We start from the raw sequence: 22,988 nt of genomic DNA on the forward strand, positions 1-22,988 counted from the left end.
TCAGAGGCAAAGTTTGTAAAACTGAATTGTGGGTGTGGTGAGGGGTGTATTTATAGGCATTTTAAGGTTTGGGAAACTTTGCCCCTCCTGGTAGGAATGTATATCCCATACGTCACTAGCTCATGGACTCTTGCTAATTACATGAAAGAAATGGGCTTCAATGTTTATATAGAAAGAGTAAAACACTGGGAAACATTCTCTCTCCATCTTGTATTAGTAGACCTATAAGGCATACTGTGAGCTCGTGGTTAGAGCATAAAGGCATGTTTAAACGTGGTAAAAGGCACTGTAGGCCTTGTGAATATGCCTTGATTTCCGATACCTTTTGCTCTAGGACCACACGAGAAAATTTCAAGATAGAGTCATGTCTCAATTGCACTGCCATTTATGTTTTTACATGCATTGTGTGCAAATTACAATATGTAGGCCTAACGACGAATGAGGTCAATGTACGCATCAGGAATCATCTTTCTACCATCAGTGCAGGAAAAGCCACTACCCCTCTTGTCCAGCATTTTGCCAAAACACATAACAAGTCTTTGGTTACCTTTCAGTGGCAAGCCATTGAAAGGATACATACACCACCTAGGGGAAGGTGATAGGGACAAGTTGCTGGGCAAGAGGGAGATGTTTTGGATTTTTTAACTCTAGGTACTAGAGTTCCCCATGGAATGAACTAAGAATTCGATTTGATAAATGATTGCAAATAATTATCATTGTAGGTACATTCCTTATTTCATTTATTGCTTGCTTTTTCAGTAATTACAATAATAATAATTTATTTCCACCTGATGGATATATAACTTAGATTTTGGTATATCTTAACTATGTGCTTATGATCTCTATTGTCCCTGTATCCTTTTATATTTTGATATCCATCGTACCCTATGTATATATAAGAGATCACCTAGATATGTTCTATACATCTTTTTTACACACACACATATATATACATATTATATATATACATATACATATTATATATATACATATACATATTATATATATATATATACATATACATATTATATATATATATATACATATACATATTATATATATATATATATACATATACATATTATATATATATATATATATATACATATACATATTATATATATATATATATATACATATACATATTATATATATATATATACATATACATATTATATATATATATATACATATACATATTATATATATATATATACATATACATATTATATATATATATATACATATACATATTATATATATATATATACATATACATATTATATATATATATATACATATACATATTATATATATATATATACATATACATATTATATATATATATATACATATACATATTATATATATATATATACATATACATATTATATATATATATATACATATACATATTATATATATATATATACATATACATATTATATATATATATACATATACATATTATATATATATATATACATATACATATTATATATATATATACATATACATATTATATATACATATACATATTATATATACATATACATATTATATATATATATACATATACATATTATATATACATATACATATTATATATACATATACATATTATATATATACATATTATATATATACATATACATATTATATATATACATATACATATATATATACATATACATATATATATACATATACATATTATATATATATATACATATACATATTATATATATATACATATTATATATATATACATATTATATATATATATACATATTATATATATATATACATATTATATATATATATACATATTATATATATATATACATATTATATATATATATACATATTATATATATATATATATACATATTATATATATATATACATATTATATATATATATACATATTATATATATATACATATTATATATATATATACATATTATATATACATATACATATTATATATATATATATATACATATACATATTATATATATATACATATACATATTATATATATATACATATACATATTATATATATATATACATATTATATATATATATACATATACATATTATATATATATATACATATACATATTATATATATATATACATATACATATTATATATATATACATATAATATATATATACATATACATATTATATATATATATATATATATATATATATATATATATATATATATATATATATATATATATATATATATATATATAATATCAGGATTTTACTGTAGTCCTTTTCTCAAATTCATGATTATACATATATTTAGTATTAATTTTTTGTGTATAGAATACACTGTGAATTAGTTCTAGCTTTTGTTCTCTGTACAACCTCTGTATGTCCTATAAGGATCTTGCTGGTATTTAGCAAGCAAAGCAGGTTAATATGACTTATGTAGTTATTGTAATACAGAGAGGGTTATATGCCTTTAAAACTTTAGTATTTAAATTATCACTGTGTTGATTGGTAGTGACCAGCTCTATTTGTTTTTAGACCAATAGGAAATCAACAGGGGGTACTTAAAGTCAGGTTACAGGTGTACCCATTAGCTATGAATACGGCCCTGTGTCGAAACATGTTAGTTGCTGTTACATTGCTAATTTACATATAAACACTATATATATATAAACAATATATATAAAAACTATATACACACACAAGCATATACAACATTAAACAGAACTAAAATAACATACCTGTAGTGAAAATGTTAATGCAAGGTCAGTCTCCACTTGTCCACTAGGGGGAAGCACAATCTCATGAGAACGGAGGATGCGTTTAGATCCCTAAGGGAAAAAAAACAATTGTGAGAATAGCAAACGGTGCCCAGCTTGCCACTTTAAGTATTAAATTTATGACAGAGCATTTCATATAAAACAATTTTCCAATTTACTTTAATTATACAATTTTCTAAATTATTTTTGGTATCCTTCGTTGAAAACAGGCAGGTACGCTTAGCAGCAGTTTTGCAAGAATATTTTACATTTGTAAGAGCCCTAGATGGCAGCCCTTATTCCTGCCATGTAGTGCTTCAGACATGTGCAAGCTACCTACCTAGGCATCTCTTCAACAAAGAACAAAATACAATTTTATAACATATCATTAAAAACTTTTTTTATTTACTTATGTCAGAATCACGAAAGAAAAATGTTAACATAAGAAATCGGCACAAACCAGAAGCAAACAATGGAATTAGGTACTTAAGGCAGCCATACAGCCGCCGACTTAAAGGGACACTGAACCCAATTTTTTTTCTTTCGTGATTCAGATGGAGCATGCAATTTTAAGCAAATTTCTCATTTACTCCTATTATCATTTTTTCTTCGTTCTCTTTATTTGAAAAAGAAGGAATCTAAGCTTTTTTTTTTTGTTCAGACCTCTGGACAGCACTTTTTTATTGGTGGATGAATTAATCCACCAATCAGCAAGAACAACCCAGGTTGTTCACCAAATATGGGCTGGCATCTAAACTTACATTCTTGCATTTCAAATAAAGATACCAAGAGAATTAAGAAAATTTGATAATAGGAGTAAATTAGAAAGTTACTTAAAATGTCATGCTCTATCTGAATCACAAAAGAAAAAAATTGGGTTCAGTGTCCCTTTAAGGTAGCGATACACCACCCACTTTTAATTTAATAAAAAAAAAAAAAAAGGTATATCAAATTTACTTTTTTTTCTTAATGTTTTCAAAGAGCAGACACATGAGTTAAAGGGACACTAAACCCAATTTTTTAGTTTCGGGATTGAGATAGAGCATGCAATTTTAAACAACTTTCTAATTTAACCTATTATCAATTTTTCTTCATTCTCTTGCCATCTTTATTTAAAAAGCAGGAATGTAAAGCTTAAGAGACAGAACATTTTAGGTTCAGCACCGTGGATAACGCTTGCTTATTGGGTTATTACATTTAGCCACCAATAAGCAAGGGTAACCCAGGTTCTGAACCAAAAATAGGCAGGCTCCTAAGCTTTACATTCCTGCTTTTTTTAAATAAAGATAGCAAGAGGACAAAGAAAATTTTATCATAGGAGTAAAAAAGAACGTTGCTTAAAATGGCATGCTCTACCTGAATCATGAAACAAAAAATTTGGGTTTAGTATCCCTTTAAGTAACATATTTGATGCAAAAAAAAACATTGTATGCATCCAATGCAATCCAATAATGAACTCTGGGTGTGCTCTTGGACACATGTGTGTGTGCTAAAGCGATGGTTACATATTCTGCTCTAATCTCACTGTCTGTACTTTAGCTGGATTCAGTCACAGCTGCTCATATGGGTAATTAATTTAGCAGCTTCAAAGTTCTTTGCGCGGGATCCGTGCGAGTGCACATCGATCCTACCTAGGAAACCCTCCCTCTTTGCGCTCATAATGAATTAGCCTCATGGAGAGTTAAGAGCCCTCTACAACAACTAAAGATTACTCAAAAATGAGAGAGAAGTGAAAGACAAGTGTGTTTGCATTATCACTATATTTGTCTGAAGTCAGAGACAGTGTGCAATGTGTGTCTGTTCACCACGGAGTTCACATGATAGCAACAGTTGGTAAGAAATCAGGAAGTGTTTGGAACAGTTGCTGAGCGCTCCATTAGCCCCATCGTGACCAGACCATTTTTCAATTTTCTTACCGTTAAGGACCAGGGCTGTTTTTACATTTCTGCGGTGTTTGTGTTTAGCTGTAATTTTCCTCTTACTCATTTACTGTACCCACATATATTATATACCAATTTTCAAACATTTTTAAAAGGACTTTCTAAAGATACCATTATTTTCATCATATCATATAACTTACTATAATTTTTTTTTTTTTTTTTTTTAGAAAATATGATGAAAAAATAGAATTTTTTTTTTTAATTATGCTTACCTGATAATTGTCTTTTCTTCTGACGGGACGAGTCCACAGCTGCATTCATTACTTTTGGGAATTCAGAACCTGGCCACCAGGAGGAGACAGACACACCCCAACCAAAGGTTTAAATACCTCCCCCACTTCCCTCATCCCCCAGTCATTCTGCAAGGATATTTTAAGTTTTTCTTCTTAAACGGGAAGAGTCCACAGCTGCATACATTACTTTTGGGGAAACGATACCCAAGCTATAGAGGACATTGAATGAAAACAAAGGGCGGGTACAAAAATGCGGCCCCTTAGAAAGGTACCACAGCCTGAAATTACCGACAAAAGGGGGAAAAAACTGGAAGCCCAGGTAACTGCTCATCAGTTACACAACCTGCAAAGCCATGCTAGAGACCACTCAGAATCCCGAGAGACCGCTGAGCACAAAAGCCTCAGAGGAGCCAGCCCTGCGGCTCTCAACTCCCACGAAAGGTACCCCCGACCTAAAGGACAAGAACCTCTATCTACCCCCGAGAGGGAGAATAGAGGACCCAATAAGAGATCCAAAGGACCATCCAACAAGGGAAGAAAGAGCAAACCCAAGGTTGCCACAGGACCAATGCCCAGGCAGACAAACTCCCTAGAAGGGCAAGGACCACAAAGATAAGTCCATACTCAGGAAAAAAACGTCACTAAGATGACCAGAGGGCCAACGTCAGATCCCTGACACAGCACCATACAACATATGGCGCTCCAAAAAAACGTGAGTTTCCCATTGTATCATAGTCAAGGCGAAAACTCGTCAGACTAGACAAGCATAGAAAGGTTAACTGTCCTAGCAGCTAAAAAAGAGCTCTCCGTGAGAACACAGAGCCATCTCTAACAAGAACTCGCGATTACCAATTTCCAGGCAGCAAAGCTGACCCTAAGCCATCGTGGGACCTCCTCCCACCGAGAACCACCAAAAAATCTCGGCAACAGTTTCAGTCCAGAAAAAAATCCCGACTCCAAGGAGCGTCCCATCTCAGCAGCAGAAGCCACCAGTAGATAGATGGGCATCAAGAACCCCCCCACCAAAGGGGAGAACAGACTCAATAAAAGTACACGTTCAACACTGCACAGAGCAGACCAATCCCTGACCTTCACTCCAAGGTAACGGTCCCAGCCCAAAGGCTGGTAAAGACAAAGAGTAACAAAAACTCTGCCCGGACCTTCAGGAGAGAAAGGATGGGTCTACGAGTAAGCGAGGGTAGAGCTCTGACCACTACTTAAAACTGGCATGCTACCATGACAGGAACTTTGTGCTCGGGTTCCAGAACCCCTACGGCTGCCTTCTTTAAAGAAGGGACACTCCCAAAGGGAAGATAGTACTCTGAACCACAGTGTCCTAGTACCAGAATCCAGCCCCGTGATCCTGAGTACGCAAGGAAGGGAAAAAACCCTCCGAGGCGAGAAAAACAAAGACCCACAGGCCTTCACAGATACTGAGGTATCTCCAAATCAAAGGAGATTAAACGCAAGACACACATCCTCCACCATAGGTGAGGAAAAACATAATTTATGCTTACCTGATAAATTTATTTCTCTTGTAGTGTATCCAGTCCACGGATCATCCATTACTTATGGGATATTCTCCTTCCCAACAGGAAGTTGCAAGAGGATCACCCACAGCAGAGCTGCTATATAGCTCCTCCCCTAACTGTCATATCCAGTCATTCGACCGAAAACAAACAGAGAAAGGAGAAACCATAGGGTGCAGTGGTGACTGTAGTTTAATTAAAATCTAGACCTGCCTTAAAAGGACAGGGCGGGCCATGGACTGGATACACTACAAGAGAAATAAATTTATCAGGTAAGCATAAATTATGTTTTCTCTTGTTAAGTGTATCCAGTCCACGGATCATCCATTACTTATGGGATACCAATACCAAAGCTAAAGTACACGGATGATGGGAGGGACAAGGCAGGATTAAGCGGAAGGAACCACTGCCTGAAGAACCTTTCTCCCAAAAACAGCCTCCGAAGAAGCAAAAGTATCAAATTTGTAAAATTTGGAAAAAGTGTGAAGCGAAGACCAAGTCGCGGCCTTGCAAATCTGTTCAACAGAGGCCTCATTTTTAAAGGCCCAGGTGGAAGCCACAGCTCTAGTAGAATGAGCTGTAATCCTTTCAGGGGGCTGCTGTCCAGCAGTCTCATAGGCTAGGCGTATTATGCTCCGAAGCCAAAAGGAAAGAGAGGTTGCCGAAGCTTTTTGACCTCTCCTCTGTCCAAAGTAAACGACAAACAGGGTAGATGTTTGACGAAAATCTTTAGTAGCTTGTAAGTAAAACTTCAAGGCACGGACTACATCCAGATTATGTAAAAGACATTCCTTCTTTGAAGAAGGATTAGGACACAATGATGGAACAACAATCTCTTGATTGATATTCTTGTTAGAAACCACCTTATGTAAAAACCCAGGTTTGGTACGCAGGACTACCTTATCTGCATGAAAAAGCAGATAAGGAGAATCACATTGTAAGGCAGATAGCTCAGAGACTCTCCGAGCCGAGGAAATAACCATCAAAAACAGAACTTTCCAAGATAAAAGTTTAATATCAATGGAATGAAGGGGTTCAAACGGAACTCCTTCAAGAATTTTAAGAACCAAGTTTAAGCTCCACGGGGGAGCAACAGGTTTAAACACAGGCTTAATTCTAACCAAAGCCTGGCAAAATGCCTAGAAGTCTGGAACCTCTGCCAGACGCTTGTGCAAAAGAATAGACAGAGCAGAAATCTGTCCCTTTAAGGAACTAGCTGATAATCCTTTGTCCAAGCCCTCTTGGAGAAAAGACAATATTCTAGGAATCCTAACCTTACTCCATGAGTAATTCTTGGATTCAGACCAATAAAGATATTTACTCCATATCTTGTGGTAGATTTTCCTGGTAACAAGCTTTCGTGCCTGTATTAAAGTATCAATGACTGACTCGGAGAAGCCACGCTTTGATAGAATTAAGCGTTCAATCTCAGAGAAATTAGATTTGGATGATTGAAAGGACCTTGTATCAGAAGGTCCTGTCTTAGAGGCAGAGTCCATGGTGGAAAGGATGACATGTCCACTAGGTCTGCATACCAAGTCCTGCGTGGCCACGCAGGTGCTATCAGAATCACTCCTGTTTGATTTTGGCAATCAGTCGAGGGAGCAGAGGAAACGGTGGAAACACAAAAGCCAGGTTGAAGAACCAAGGCGCTGCTAGAGCATCTATCAGCGTCGCTTCTGGGTCCCTGGACCTGGATCCGTAACAAGGAAGCTTGGCGTTCTGGCGAGACGCCATGATCCAACTCTGGTTTGCCCCAACGATGAATCAACTGAGCAAACACCTCCGGATGGAGTTCCCACTCCCCCGGATGGAAAGTCTGACGACTTAGAAAATCCGCCTCCCAGTTCTCCACGCCTGGGATATGGATTGCTGACAGGTGGCAAGAGTGGTACTCTGCCCAGCGAATTATTTTTGAGACTTCTAACATCGCTAGGGAACTCCTGGTTCCCCCTTGATGGTTGATGTAAGCCACAGTCGTGATGTTGTCCGACTGAAATCTGATGAACCTCAGTGTTGCTAACTGAGGCCAAGCCAGAAGAGCATTGATTATCGCTCTTAACTCCAGAATATTTATTGGGAGGAGTTTTTCCTCCTGAGTCCACGATCCCTGTGCCTTCAGGGAATTCCACACTGCACCCCAACCTAGAAGGCTGGCATCTGTTGTTACAATTGTTCAATCTGGCCTGCGAAAGGTCATACCCTTGGACAGGTGTACCCGAGACAACCACCAGAGAAGAGAATCTCTGGTCTCTTGATCCAGATTTAGCAGAGGGGACAAATCTGTGTAATCCCCAGCATGCATAATTGCAGCGGTCTGAGATGAAGGCGCGCAAATAGCACTATGTCCATTGCAGCTACCATTAAGCCGATTACCTCCATACACTGAGCTACCGAAGGGCGCGGAATGGAGTGAAGAACACGGCAAGCATTTAGAAGTTTTGATAACCTGGACTCCGTAAGGTAAATTTTCATTTCTACAGAATTTATAAGAGTCCCTAAGAAGGAGACTCTTGTGAGTGGGGATAGAGAACTCTTTTCCTCGTTCATTTTCCACCCGTGCAACCTCAGAAATGCCAGAACTATCTCTGTATGAGACTTGGCAACTTGAAAGCTTGACGCCTGTATCAGGATGTCGTCTAGATACGGAGCCACCGCTATGCCTCGCGGTCTTAGAACCGCCGGAAGTGAGCCCAGAACCTTTGTAAAGAGTCTCGGGGCTGTAGCCAACCCGAAGGGAAGAGCTACAAATTGGTAATGCCTGTCTAGAAAGGCAAACCTTAGAAACCGATGATGATCTTTGTGAATCGGTATGTGAAGGTAGGCATCCTTTAAGTCCACTGTGGTCATGTACTGACCTTCTTGGATCATGGGTAGGATGGTCCGAATAGTTTCCATTTTGAAAAATGGAACTCTGAGGAATTTGTTTAAGATCTTTAGATCCAAAATTGGTCTGAAGGTTGCCTCTTTTTTGGGAACGACAAACAGATTCGAATAAAAACGCTGTCCTTGTTCCGTCCGCGGAACTGGATGGATCACTCCCATAAATAGGAGGTCTTGCACACAGCGTAGGAATGCCTCTTTCTTTATCTGATTTGCAGATAGCCTTGAAAGATGAAATCTCCCTTGTGGAGGGGAAGCTTTGAAGTCCAGAAGATATCCCTGAGATATGATCTCCAACGCCCAGGGATCCTGAACATCTCTTGCCCACGCCTGGGCGAAGAGAGAAAGTCTGCCCCCTACTAGATCTGTCGCCGGATAGGGGGCCGTTCCTTCATGCTGTCTTAGAGGCAGCAGCAGGCTTTCTAGCCTGCTTGCCTTTGTTCCAGGACTGGTTAGGTTTCCAGGCCTGCTTAGATTGAGCAAAAGTTCCCTCTTGTTTTGAAGCGGAGGAAGTTGATGCTGCACCTGCCTTGAAATTTTGAAAGGCACGAAAATTAGACTGTTTGGCCTTTGCTTTGGCCCTGTCCTGAGGAAGGGTGAGACCCTTACCTCCAGTAATGTCAGCAATAATTTCCTTCAAACCAGGCCCAAATAAGGTCTGCCCCTTGAAAGGAATGTTGAGTAATTTAGACTTCAAAGTCACGTCAGCTGACCAGGATTTAAGCCATAGCGCCCTACGCGCTTGGATTGGGAATCCGGAATTCTTAGCCGTTAGTTTAGTCAAATGAACAATGGCATCAGAAACAAATGAATTAGCTAGCTTAAGTGTTCTAAGCTTGTCAATAATTTCAGTCAATGGAGCTGTATGGATGGCCTCTTCTAGGGCCTCAAACCAGAATGCCGCTGCGGCCGTGACAGGCACAATGCATGCAAGGGGCTGTAAAATAAAACCTTGTTGAATAAACATTTTCTTAAGGTAACCCTCCAATTTTTTATCCATTGGATCTGAAAAAGCACAACTGTCCTCAACCGGGATAGTAGTACGCTTTGCTAAAGTAGAAACTGCTCCCTCCACCTTAGGGACCGTCTGCCATAAGTCCCGTGTAGTGGCGTCTATTGGAAACATTTTTCTATATATAGGAGGTGGGGAAAAAGGCACACCCGGTCTATCCCACTCCTTGCTAATAATTTCTGTAAGCCTTTTAGGTATAGGAAAAACATCAGTACACACCGGTACCGCATAGTATTTATCCAGCCTACACAATTTCTCTGGTTACAGTCATTCAGAGCAGCTAATACCTCCCCAAGCAACACACGGAGGTTCTCAAGCTTAAATTTAAAATTAGAAATCTCTGAATCAGGTTTCCCCGAATCAGAGATGTCACCCACAGACTGAAGCTCTCCGTCCTCATGATCTGCATATTGTGACGCAGTATCAGACATGGCCCTTACAGCATCTGCGCGCTCTGTATTTCTCCTAACCCCAGAGCAATCGCGCTTGCCTCTTAATTCAGGCAACCTGGATAATACCTCTGACAGGGTATTATTCATGATTGCAGCCATGTCCTGCAAGGTAATCGCTATGGGCGTCCCTGATGTAATTGGCGCCATATTAGCGTGCATCCCCTGAGCGGGAGGCGAAGGGTCTGACACGTGGGGAGAGTTAGTCGGCATAACTTCCCCCCTCGTCAGAATCTTCTGGTGATATTTCTTTTATAGTTAAAGACTGATCTTTACTTTTTAAGGTAAAATCAATACATTTAGTACACATTCTCCTATGGGGCTCCACCATGGCTTTTAAACATAATGAACAAGTATCCTCTGTTTCAGACATGTTTGTACAGACTAACAATGAGACTAGCAAGCTTGGAAAACACTTTAAAGCAAGTTAACAAGCAATATAAAAAACGTTACTGTGCCTTTAAGAGAAACAAATTTTGACAAAATTTGAAATAACAGTGAAAAAAGGCAGTTACACTAACAAAATTTTTACAGTGTATGTAACAAGTCAGCAGAGCATTGCACCCACTTGCAAATGGATGATTAACCCCTTAATAACAAAAACAGAATAATAAATGACAAAAACGTTTTTTAAACACAGTCACAACAACTGCCACAGTCTACTGTGATTGTTACCCTCCTCAAACACGACTTTGAAGCCTTTTGAGCCCTTCAGAGATGTCCTGTATCATGCAGAGGGAAGCTGAATGTCTGTCAGTATTTTTAGCTGCACAGAAAAGCACTAAAATAGGCCCTTCCCACTCATATTGCAACAGTGGAAAGCTTCAGGAAACTGTCTCTAGGCAGAAATCAAACCAGCCATGTGGAAAAAAACTAGGCCCCAATAAGTTTTATCACCAAATACATATAAAAACGATTAAACATGCCAACAAACGTTTTATATTACATTTTTATAAGAGTATGCATCTCTATTAATAAGCCTGATACCAGTAGCTATCACTGCATTTAAGGCTTTACTTACATTAGTTCGGTATCAGCAGCATTTTCTAGCAAATTCCATCCCTAGAAAAATATTAACTGCACATACCTTATTGCAGGAAAACCTGCACGCCATTCCCTCTCTGAAGTTACCTCACTCCTCAGAATATGTGAGAACAGCCATGGATCTTAGTTACTTCTGCTAAGATCATAGAAAACGCAGGCAGATTCTTCTTCTAAATACTGCCTGAGATAAACAGTACACTCCGGCACCATTTAAAAATAACAAACTTTTGATTGAAGAATAAACCAAGTATAAAACACCACACTCCTCTTACGACCTCCATCTTGGTTGAGGCTTGCAAGAGAATGACTGGGTATGACAGTTAGGGGAGGAGCTATATAGCAGCTCTGCTGTGGGTGATCCTCTTGCAACTTCCTGTTGGGAAGGAGAATATCCCATAAGTAATGGATGATCCGTGGACTGGATACACTTAACAAGAGAAATAAGACTCTTTACAGGACATGGAAATGGTGCTTAGAAAGAGGTGGAAGAAGTGGTGATTTATACCAAAACAAAAACGGTTTACAGAATTGGTAATGGTGCTTGAATATAGTGGTGGAAAGGGGTGATTTTTTTCATACCACACAGTCAGTATTCTCTTCACTCCATTTAAAGCCATTTCCAAAGAATTTGCATAGTTACTGAATATACTTAGTTCATTAGATCAGCTGTCACTGTATGAAATGGCACTCACGTAGTCGCCACAAGCTCTGCTGCTTTTATGCTGTACGGCAGATGACTCTCACCTTGGTCTAAAAACAAGCAGTCAGTTTTGCGATTACCGCTGCTCTGCACTCTGATTTAAGGTGTTGTGTCCTTTGACTAAGCACTTTAGTTTTTTGCAGTCTAGTTGATTTCAGCAGTCAGGCTATATGATAGTGTTGAGTGTGGTGGAGGCCTTATGCAGGATACAATGCCTTATTCAGCTACTAATGGCTTTACAGCTTCTCACAATAACAGCCCTCAGTTCTCACATAGGCTTTGCTCATGTGCAGTGTAAACCGCTACCAAGGTGTCTCATGGCAGTAGGCCTAATGCGGAAGGCCACGCCAAACAATTGCAGCCCTCGTGTTGGATTTTGGCCAAAGTTGCAGCGCTGATAAATGGTAATGCGCTAAACATTTTCTCACGACAGACAGCCACAATGTCCCCACATACAGTACTTCTGCTGTCCATTGAAAATAGCCAGATATATAAAACGTTATTGTCCACTTAATATTCAGTACCTTTAGAAATTACGTTTAAGCTTCGCTGGCAGCTTGGGGTTGTTTTTAAATCGTGTGTGAGAAATATTCTGTATGGTGCTTTTCAAGGGTCTCAGGGAGAGATTGTCTGTATAACTCTCCTGGGATTAGTATGAGCCATAGTATGGCAGAAGTCTAGTTTGTAATGTTGGATATATCAAATATAATTAGAATTTTAAGAACATGATATAAAAGTTGTACGTTATAGTTTATGTTCCTAATGCATAAACTCATATTTAAAGCAGAAAAGCTTTTAAGACATTGCCAAGCATAAGCTCAGTGTATGACTGATTGAACAAATTTTTTACACTATCAATTATGACTCTGCATAACTGAATAAGGATTAATGTTAAACACATTTTAGTGACCAAGATGTTTTTTGTTTTCAGTAGAAGCTGGTTGTAATCTTTTTTTTCCTAACTGCAGTAGTTTGCTATGGTAACTGCCAATGAATGTTGGCAATGTAGGTTTCTGGAGTGGCTTCGCAGGGAATACTTTTATGATATTTTAGTTAAACTAGGAATGGAGGCTTTAGGATTTTGTCTGGCCTCCCATAAAATTTACCAGTTTTTGCTGTTTATGCTACAAGGATGAGCAGAGATAGAGAGATATAGAGAAATATGGTTATAACACCATTAAGATCTTTTGGGGACAGGCTATACAATCTTATGAGCTGTGACTACACTGGAGGAATGCAGTACAGATAAACACCACTCTGGAAGACACTCAAATATTTCATTTTATCTGCACGTCACAAACTATACTATAAGTTAGTCTCCAAGTTAGTCTTATAATCGAAAGCTTTAACCAAGAGGGTACCAAAACAACTGTAAGCCTTCTGACCCTTTATTGAACTGGAAAAATTAAACTAGAGGATTGCATAAATTCTTAGTAGCCTGCAAATAAAACGTCAAAGCTCTGACAACATCCAAGTTATGAAGAAGCCTCTCTTTAGAATGCTTTAGGTTAAAAATGAACAATCTCATTGTTAATACTGTCAGAAGAAACCACTTTTTGCAACAACAACAAAAAAAAAAATCACTTTGTTTTCAAAACTGCGTTATACTGATTAAAAACAAGATAAGGAGACTCACAACAAAGAGCAGACAATTCAGAAACTAAGAAATGGTCAAAAGAAACAAAACCTTCAAGCACAAAAGCTGAATATCAAAATTATGTATAGTTTCAAAAGGAGTAACCTGCAAAACTTAGAACCAATTTAAGATTCAAAAGGAGGAGAAATTGGTTTAAATCACTTTCTTACTTCACAAAATGATTGCTAAATATCCCTATATTCAGAGTTTTGTTACTAAGACTGAAAGAGCTGAAATCTAACTCTTTAAAATAAGTAGCGGATAAACCTTGAAGAAATTCTAGGAGTGCCAGCGAAAACCATGCTCCACACTCACAGAAATAAAAGCTTTCCAAACCTTGCAATACATCTTTCTTGTCACAGGTTTACGAGCTTAAATAAAAGACTCAATGACAGAGTCAGAAAAAACATAATATATGCAAGAACTTACCTGATAAATTACATTTCTTTCATATTGGCAAGAGTCCATGAGCTAGTGACGTAGGGGATATACAATCCTACCAGAAGGGGCAAAGTTTCCCAAACCTCAAAATGCCTATAAATACAGCCCTCACCACACCCACAATTAAGTTTAACGAATAGCCAAGTAGTGGAGTGATAAAATAAGGAGTAGAAAAGCATACAAGAAGAGGAACTGGAAATAAAATAAAAAAAATCATAACCACCATAAAAAGGGTGGGCCTCATGGACTCTTGCCAATATGAAAGAAATTAATTTATCTGGTAAGTTCTTACATAAATTATGTTTTCTTTCATGTAATTGGCAGGAGTCCATGAGCTAGTGACGTATGGGATAGAAATACCCAAGATGTGGAAGTCCACAGAAGAGTCACTAGAGAGGGAGGGATAAAATAACAGCTATTTCCACTGAGAAATTAAATCCAAACAATAATTAAGTTTTTCTCAAAAAAACTTAAATCAAAAGCAGTAGAATCAAACAAACAACTGCCTGAAGAACTTTTTCTACCAAAGACTGCTTCAGAAGAAGCAAATGCATCAAAATGGTAAAACAATAAAAGTATGCAAAGAAGACCAAATTACCGATTTGCAAATTTGATCAACCTAAGCTTCATTCTGAAAAAGCCCAAGAAAAGGCGACTGAACTTAGTAGAACGAGCTGTAAAACTCTGAGGCGGAGCCTGCCCTGCCTCAAAATAAGCCTTGATAAACAAAAGCTTTATTCAGGATGCCAAAGAAATGGAAGAGGCTTCCTAACCTTTTCTGGAACTAGAAAAACAACAGATAGACTAGAAGTCTTCTGAAATCCTAGTAACCTCGATAAAGAATTATACAGTTCTTACCACATCCAAAAAGATGTAAAGAACTCTCAAAGAATTCTTTAGGATTAGGACACAAAGAAGGGACAACAATTTCTCTACTAATGTTGTTCAAATTCACAACCTTAGGAATAAAAGAAGTCCACAAAACAACTTATCTAGATTGAAAAAAAAAAAAAAAAATCAGATGAGACACACAAGAGAGAGCTGATAAATTAGAAACTCTTGTAGCAGAAGAGATGGTCAAAAGAAACAACACTTTCCAAGAAAGTAGATAATCTTCAAAGAAAATATAGGCTCAAAAGAAAAGAGCCTGCAAAATATTTAAACCAAATAAGACTCCAAAAAGGAGAAATTAATAAATGAACAGGCTTGATAGCAATCAAAGTCTGAACAAAACAGTGAATAAAATTTGCAGACAAACTTATCCAAATCATCCTGAAAACTGTAAAATCCTAGGAATTCTAAAAGAATACCAAGAGAATTTATGAGAAAAACACTATAAAATATAGGTTTTCCAAACCTGATAATACATGTTCCTTGAAACAGACTTATAAGTCTGCAACATAGCGATAAAAACTGAGTCAGAGAAACTTCTATAACAAAACACTAATCAATTTCCATACCCCCAAATTAGTAATTTGAGATCCTGATGGAAAAATGGCCCCTAAAACAAGAGAGCTGGCCAAAGAGAAAGTGGCCAAGGATGGCAACTGGACATCCGAACAAGATCCACATACCAAACCTGTGAGGCCATGCTGATGCTATCAGAAACACATGACACTGTTCCAATATGATCTTGGAAATCACCTTTGGAAGAAAAAAAACAGAGGCAGTAAGATGTAGTCAGGTTGCAAAACCAAGACACTGCTAATGCATCCACCATCTCCACCTTAGGATGCCTGGACCTGAAAAGGTACCTGGGAAATTGAGAAAACGTAAATGGAGGCAGAAGACTAGTCCCTTCGACTGAATTTACAGTTGGCCTATGAAGCATTCTCCATGATGCAAATTCATTGTATCATAAGCCATACCCTAAATACATCCCCCTGACAAGCACTGTACTCTGAGGGGAAACAGGACTCAACATAGACTAAAAGCTCCATTCACTGAAGAAATCATACATGTCTTCATGCATTGTAGAATGATCAAAATATATTATGACAACCTGTATGTTGTCTATAATTATTACAACTCATTTAGATAAAACAAACCACAAAAATGAAAACATAATTTATGCTTACGAGATAAATTCCTTTCCTTCCTGGCAGGGAGAGTCCATGACTTTATTCCTTACTGTTGGGAAATACAACACCTGCCCACCAGAAGGAGGCAAATACACCCCAGCCAAAGGCTTAAATATCCCTCCCATTTCCCCTATCCCCCAGTCATTCTGTCGAGGGAACAAGAAAAATTGAGAAACATCAGGGTATAAAGGTGCCAGACAAAATATAAAAAAAGAAGCCGCCAACAAAAATAACTTATGGGCGGGGTCGTATACTCCCCCTGCCAGGAAGGAAAGGAAATTATCTGGCAAGCATAAATGATGTTTTCCTTCCATAAGGCAGGGAGAGCCCACGACTGCAGCTAACAAATCAAACTTGTAAAATTTAGAAAAAAAGTGTGTAAGGAGGACTAGGTAGCCTCCTTACAAATCTGATCCATAGAGGCTTCGTCCGTAAAAGCCCAGGAAGAAGTCGTAGTAGCCTTCTGCCCCTTACACTGCCCTGTATAGATGACAAACAAAGAGGAAGATTGTCTGAATTCCTTAGTAGCCTGAAGATAGACCTTAAAGGCACGAACCACATCTAGATTGTGAAGCAAGCTCTCCTTTCGCTGAAGGAGGAACAATTTCTTGATTGACGTTACGATCCGACACCACCTTAGGGAGGAACCGTAATTTAGTATGTAAAACCGCCTTATCCGCATGGAAAACCAGATAAGGGGGGTCACATTGCTAAGCAGAAATCTCAGAAACTTTGTGCACAGAAGCAATAGCCAACAAAAAACAAAATTTATGCTTACCTGATAAATTAATTTCTTCTATGGTACGACGAGTCCACGGATTCATCCTTTACTTGTGGGATATTATCCTCCTGCTAACAGGAAGTGGCAAAGAGCACCACAGCAGAGCTGTCTATATAGCTCCTCCCTTAGCTCCACCCCCCAGTCATTCGACCGAAGGTACAGGAAGAAAAAGGAAAAACTACAAGGTGCAGAGGTGACTGAAGTTTAAAATCAAAAAATATAATCTGTTTTAAAATGACAGGGCAGGCCGTGGACTCGTCGTACCATAGAAGAAATTAATTTATCAGTTAAGCATAAATGTACTTTTCTTCTATAAGGTACGACGAGTCCGCGGATTCATCCATTACTTGTAGGATACAATACCAAAGCTACAAGACACGGATGAACGGGAGGGACAAGACAGATGGTTAAACAGAAGGCACCACTGCTTGAAGAACTTTTCTCCCAAAAATAGCCTCCGAAGAAGCAAAAGTATCAAATTTGTAAAATTTGGAAAAGGTATGAAGCGCAGACCAATTCGCAGCCTTACAAATCTGTTCAACAGAAGCATCATTTTTAAAAGCCCATGTGGAAGCCACCGCTCTAGTAGAGTGAGCTGTAATCCTTTCAGGAGGCTGCTGTCCAGCAGTCGCGTATTCCAAACGGATGATGCTTTTCAGCCAAAAAGAAAGAGAGGTACCCGTAGAAATTTGACATCTACGTTTTCCAGAATAGACAACAAAGAAAATGTTTGACGGAAATCTTTGGTTGCTTGCAAGAAAAACTTCAAAGCACAAACCACGTCCAAGTTGTGCAACAGACGCTCCTTCTTAGAGGAAGGATTAGGACACAGAGAAGGAACAACAATTTCCTGATTGATATTTCTATTAATAACAACCTTAGCAAGGAATCCAGGTTTGGTACGCAAAACCACCTGCGACTCGCCTTATCTTGGAAAACAAGATAAGGCGAGTCGCATTGCAATGAAGATAGTTCAGAAACTCTTCGAGCCGAAGAGATAGCAACTAAAAACAGAACTTTCCAAGATATAAGCTTAATATCTATGGAATGCATAGGTTCAAACTGAACCCCTTGAGGAATTTTAAAAACTAAATTCAAACTCCATGGCGGAGCAACAGGTTTAAACACAGGCTTGATTCTAACTAAAGCCTGACAGAATGACTGAACGTCTGGAACATCTGCCAGACGCTTGTGCAGTAGAATTTATAAAGCAGATATCTGTCCCTTTAAGGAACTAGCTGATAGCCCCTTCTCCAATCCTTCTTGGAGAAAGGCCAAAATCCTAGGAATCCTGATCTTACTCCATGAGTAGCCTTTGGATTTGCACCAATAAAGATATTTACGCCATATATTATGATAAATTTTCCTGGTGACAGGCTTTCGAGCCTAAATCAAAGTATCTATGACCGACTCAGAGAAACCCCACTTGGATAAGATCAAGCGTTCAATCTCCAAGCAGTCAGCCGCAGAGAAACTAGATTTAGATGCTGGAACGGACCTTAAATAAGAAGGTCCTGTCTCAGTGGCAGAGTCCATGGTGGAAGAGATGACATGTCCACCAGGTCTGCATACCAAGTCCTGCGTGGCCACGCAGGTGCTATCAAAATCACTGAAGCTCTCTCCTGTTTGATTCTGGCAATCAAACGAGGAAGGAGAGGAAATGGTGGAAACACATAAGCCAGGTTGAACGACCAGGGTACTGCTAGAGCATCTATCAGTACTGCCTGAGGATCCCTTGACCTGGACCCGTAACAAGGAAGTTTGGCGATCTAAAAAGACGCAATCAGATCCAATTCTGGTGTGCCCCATTGCTGAATCAATTGTGCAAACACCTCCGGATGGAGTTCCCACTCCCCCGGATGAAAAGTCTGACGACTTAGAAAATCCGCTTCCCAGTTCTCCACTCCTGGGATATAGATTGCTGATAGATGGCAAGAGTGAGTCTCTGCCCATCGAATTATTTTGGTAACCTCTATCATCGCTAGAGAACTCTTTGTTCCCCCCTGATGATTGATATATGCTACAGTCGTTATATTGTCCGACTAGAATCTTATGAATCTGGCCGAAGCCAGCTGAGGCCACACCTGAAGCGCGTTGAATATCGCTCTCAGTTCTAGAATATTTATCGGGAGGAGAGCCTCCTCCTGAGTCCACAAACCCTGTGCTTTGAGGGAATTCCAGACTGCACCCCAGCCCAATAGGCTGGCGTCCGTCGTCACTATGACCCATGCTGGCCTGAGGAAACACATTCCCTTGGACAGATGATCCTGTGACAACCACCAAAGAAGAGAGTCTCTGGTCTCTTGATCCATATTTATCTAAGGAGATAAATCTGCATAATCCCCATTCCACTGTTTGAGCATGCATAGTTGCAGTGGTCTGAGATGTAAGCGAGCAAACGGAACCATGTCCATTGCCACTACCATTAAGCCGATTACCTCCATACACTGAGCCACTGACGGCTGAGGAATGGAATGAAGAGTTCGGCAGGTGGTTAAAATCTTTGATTTCCTGACCTCCGTCCGAAAAATTTTCATGTCCACCGAATTTATCAGAGTTCCCAGGAATGGAACTCTTGTGAGAGGGATAAGTGAACTCTTTTTTTACGTTCACCTTCCACCCGTGAGATCTTAGAAAAGCCAACACGATGTCCGTGTGAGACTTGGCTAGTTGGTAAGTCGACGCCTGAATTAAGATATCGTCCAGATAAGACGCCACAGCTATGCTCCGGGGCCTTAGAACCGCCAGAAGGGACCCTAGCACCTTTGTGAAAATTCTGGGAGCTGTGGCCAACCCGAAGGGAAGAGCCACAAACTGGTAATGCTTGTCCAGAAAGGCGAACCCGAGGAACTGGTGATGATCTTTGTGGATAGGGATGTGTAGATACGCATCCTTTAAGTCCACAGTGGTCATATATTGACCCTCCTGGATCATTGGTAAAATAGTCCGAATGGTCTCCATCTTGAAGGATGGGACTCTGAGGAATTTGTTTAGGATCTTGAGATCCAAAATTGGTCTGAAGGTTCCCTCTTTTTTGGGAACCACAAACAGATTGGAGTAGAACCCCTGCCACTGTTCTGTTTTAGGAACTGGGCAGATCACTCCCATGGTATATAGGTCTTCTACACAGCGTAAGAACGCCTCTCTTTTTGTCCGGTTTACAGACAATTGAGAAAGATGGAATCTCCCCCTTGGAGGAGAATCTTTGAAATCTAGAAGGTTACGATTTTTAAAGCCCAGGAGTCCTGAAAATCTCTTGCCCAAGCCTGAGCAAAGAGAGAAAGTCTGCCCCCTACTAGATCCGGTCCCGGATCGGGGGCTACCCCTTCATGCTGTCTTGGTGGCAGCAGCGGGCTTCTTGGCCTGTTTACCCTTGTTCAAAGTCTGGTTAGGTCTCCAGACTGACTTGGATTGAGCAAAATTCCCCTCTTGCTTTGCAGCAGGGGAAGAGGTAGAGGGACCACCTTTGAAGTTTCGTAAGGACGAAAATTATTTTGTTTGGTCCTCATCTTATTTGTCTTATCCTGAGGAAGGGCATGGCCTTTCCCTTCAGTGATGTCTGAAATGATCTCTTTCAGTTCAGGCCCGAATAGGGTCTTACCCTTGAAAAAGATGGCTAAAAGCTTAGCTTTTGATGACACATCAGCAGACCAGGACTTAAGCCATAACGCTCTATGCGCTAAAATGGCAAATCCTGAATTCTTTGCCGCTAATTTAGCCAGTTGAAAAGCGGCATCTGCAATGAAAGAATTAGCTAGCTAGAGAGCCCTAATTCTATCCAGGATATCATCTAATGGGGTCTCAACCTGAAGAGCCTCCCCCAGAGCCTCGAACCAAAAGGACGCTGCAGTAGTTACAGGAACAATGCACGCTATAGGTTGGAGAAGAAAACCCTGATGAACAAATATTTTCTTCAGGAGACCCTCTAATTTTTTATCCATAGGATCTTTGAAAGCACAACTGTCCTCAATAGGTATAGTTGTACGCTTAGCCAGGGTAGAAATAGCTCCCTCCACCTTAGGGACCGTCTGCCACGAGTCCCGCATGGTGTCTGATATGGGAAACATTTTCTTAAAAGAAGGAGGGGGAGCGAACGGAATGCCTGGTCTATCCCACTCCTTAGTAACAATGTCCGAAATCCTCTTAGGGACCGGAAAAACATCAGTGTAGGCAGGAACCTCTAGAAATCTGTCCATTTTACACAATTTTTCTGGAACTACAACAGGGTCACAATCATCCAGAGTCGCTAAAACCTCCCTGAGCAATAAGCGGAGGTGTTCTAGTTTAAATTTAAAAGCAGTCATATCTGAGTCTGTCTGAGGGAACATATTTCCTGAATCAGAAATCTCTCCCTCAGCCAGCAAATCCCTCACCCCCAACTCAGAACATTGTGAGGGTACATCGGATATGGCTAATAAAGCATCAGAGGGCTCAGCATTTGTTCTCACACTAGACCTACTGTGCTTCCCCTGCAAACCAGGCAGCTTAGATAAAACCTCTGTGAGGGTAGTATTCATAACTGTGGCCATATCTTGCAGGGTGAAAGAATTAGACGCACTAGAAGTACTTGGCTTTGCTTGTGCGGGCGTTAATGTTTGTGACACTTGGGGAGAATTAGATAGCATAACCTGATTCCCTTCTGACTGAGAATCATCCTGCGACACACTTTTAGTAGCTAAAATATGTTCTTTGCCATTTATTGACCTTTCAGTGCATGAGGGACACATTCTAAGTGGAGGTTATACAATGGCTTCTAAACATATTGAACATCGACTTTCCTCAATGTCAGACATGTTGAACAGGCTAGTAATGACTACAAACAAGCATGAAAACACTTTATTTAGTGAAAAAAATAACAATCTTAAAAAAAACAGAATTTATGTTTACCTGATAAATTGCTTTCTCCAACGGTGTGTCCGGTCCACGGCGTCATCCTTACTTGTGGGATATTCTCTTCCCCAACAGGAAATGGCAAAGAGCCCAGCAAAGCTGGTCACATGATCCCTCCTAGGCTCCGCCTACCCCAGTCATTCGACCGACGTTAAGGAGGAATATTTGCATAGGAGAAACCATATGGTACCGTGGTGACTGTAGTTAAAGAAAATAAAATATCAGACCTGATTAAAAAAACCAGGGCGGGCCGTGGACCGGACACACCGTTGGAGAAAGCAATTTATCAGGTAAACATAAATTCTGTTTTCTCCAACATAGGTGTGTCCGGTCCACGGCGTCATCCTTACTTGTGGGAACCAATACCAAAGCTTTAGGACACGGATGAAGGGAGGGAGCAAATCAGGTCACCTAAATGGAAGGCACCACGGCTTGCAAAACCTTTCTCCCAAAAATAGCCTCAGAAGAAGCAAAAGTATCAAACTTGTAAAATTTGGTAAAAGTGTGCAGTGAAGACCAAGTCGCTGCCCTACATATCTGATCAACAGAAGCCTCGTTCTTGAAGGCCCATGTGGAAGCCACAGCCCTAGTGGAATGAG

At 39.3% G+C, this 22,988-nt stretch overlaps 1 protein-coding gene across 1 annotated transcript in view; it reads right to left on the reverse strand.

Annotated features, from left to right (window-relative positions):
• The window catches only part of PACS2 (phosphofurin acidic cluster sorting protein 2), a 657,507-nt gene that overhangs the window by 379,799 nt on the left and 254,720 nt on the right, over positions 1 to 22,988 (reverse strand). The window contains exon 3 of the mRNA XM_053711716.1: positions 2,753 to 2,842. Coding sequence (XP_053567691.1) covers positions 2,753 to 2,842 — 90 coding nt within the window. The remainder of the gene's footprint in view (positions 1 to 2,752; positions 2,843 to 22,988) is intronic.

This window comes from Bombina bombina, chromosome 1 (assembly GCF_027579735.1).
Source record: "Bombina bombina isolate aBomBom1 chromosome 1, aBomBom1.pri, whole genome shotgun sequence".
NCBI classification, from domain to species: domain Eukaryota; kingdom Metazoa; phylum Chordata; class Amphibia; order Anura; family Bombinatoridae; genus Bombina; species Bombina bombina.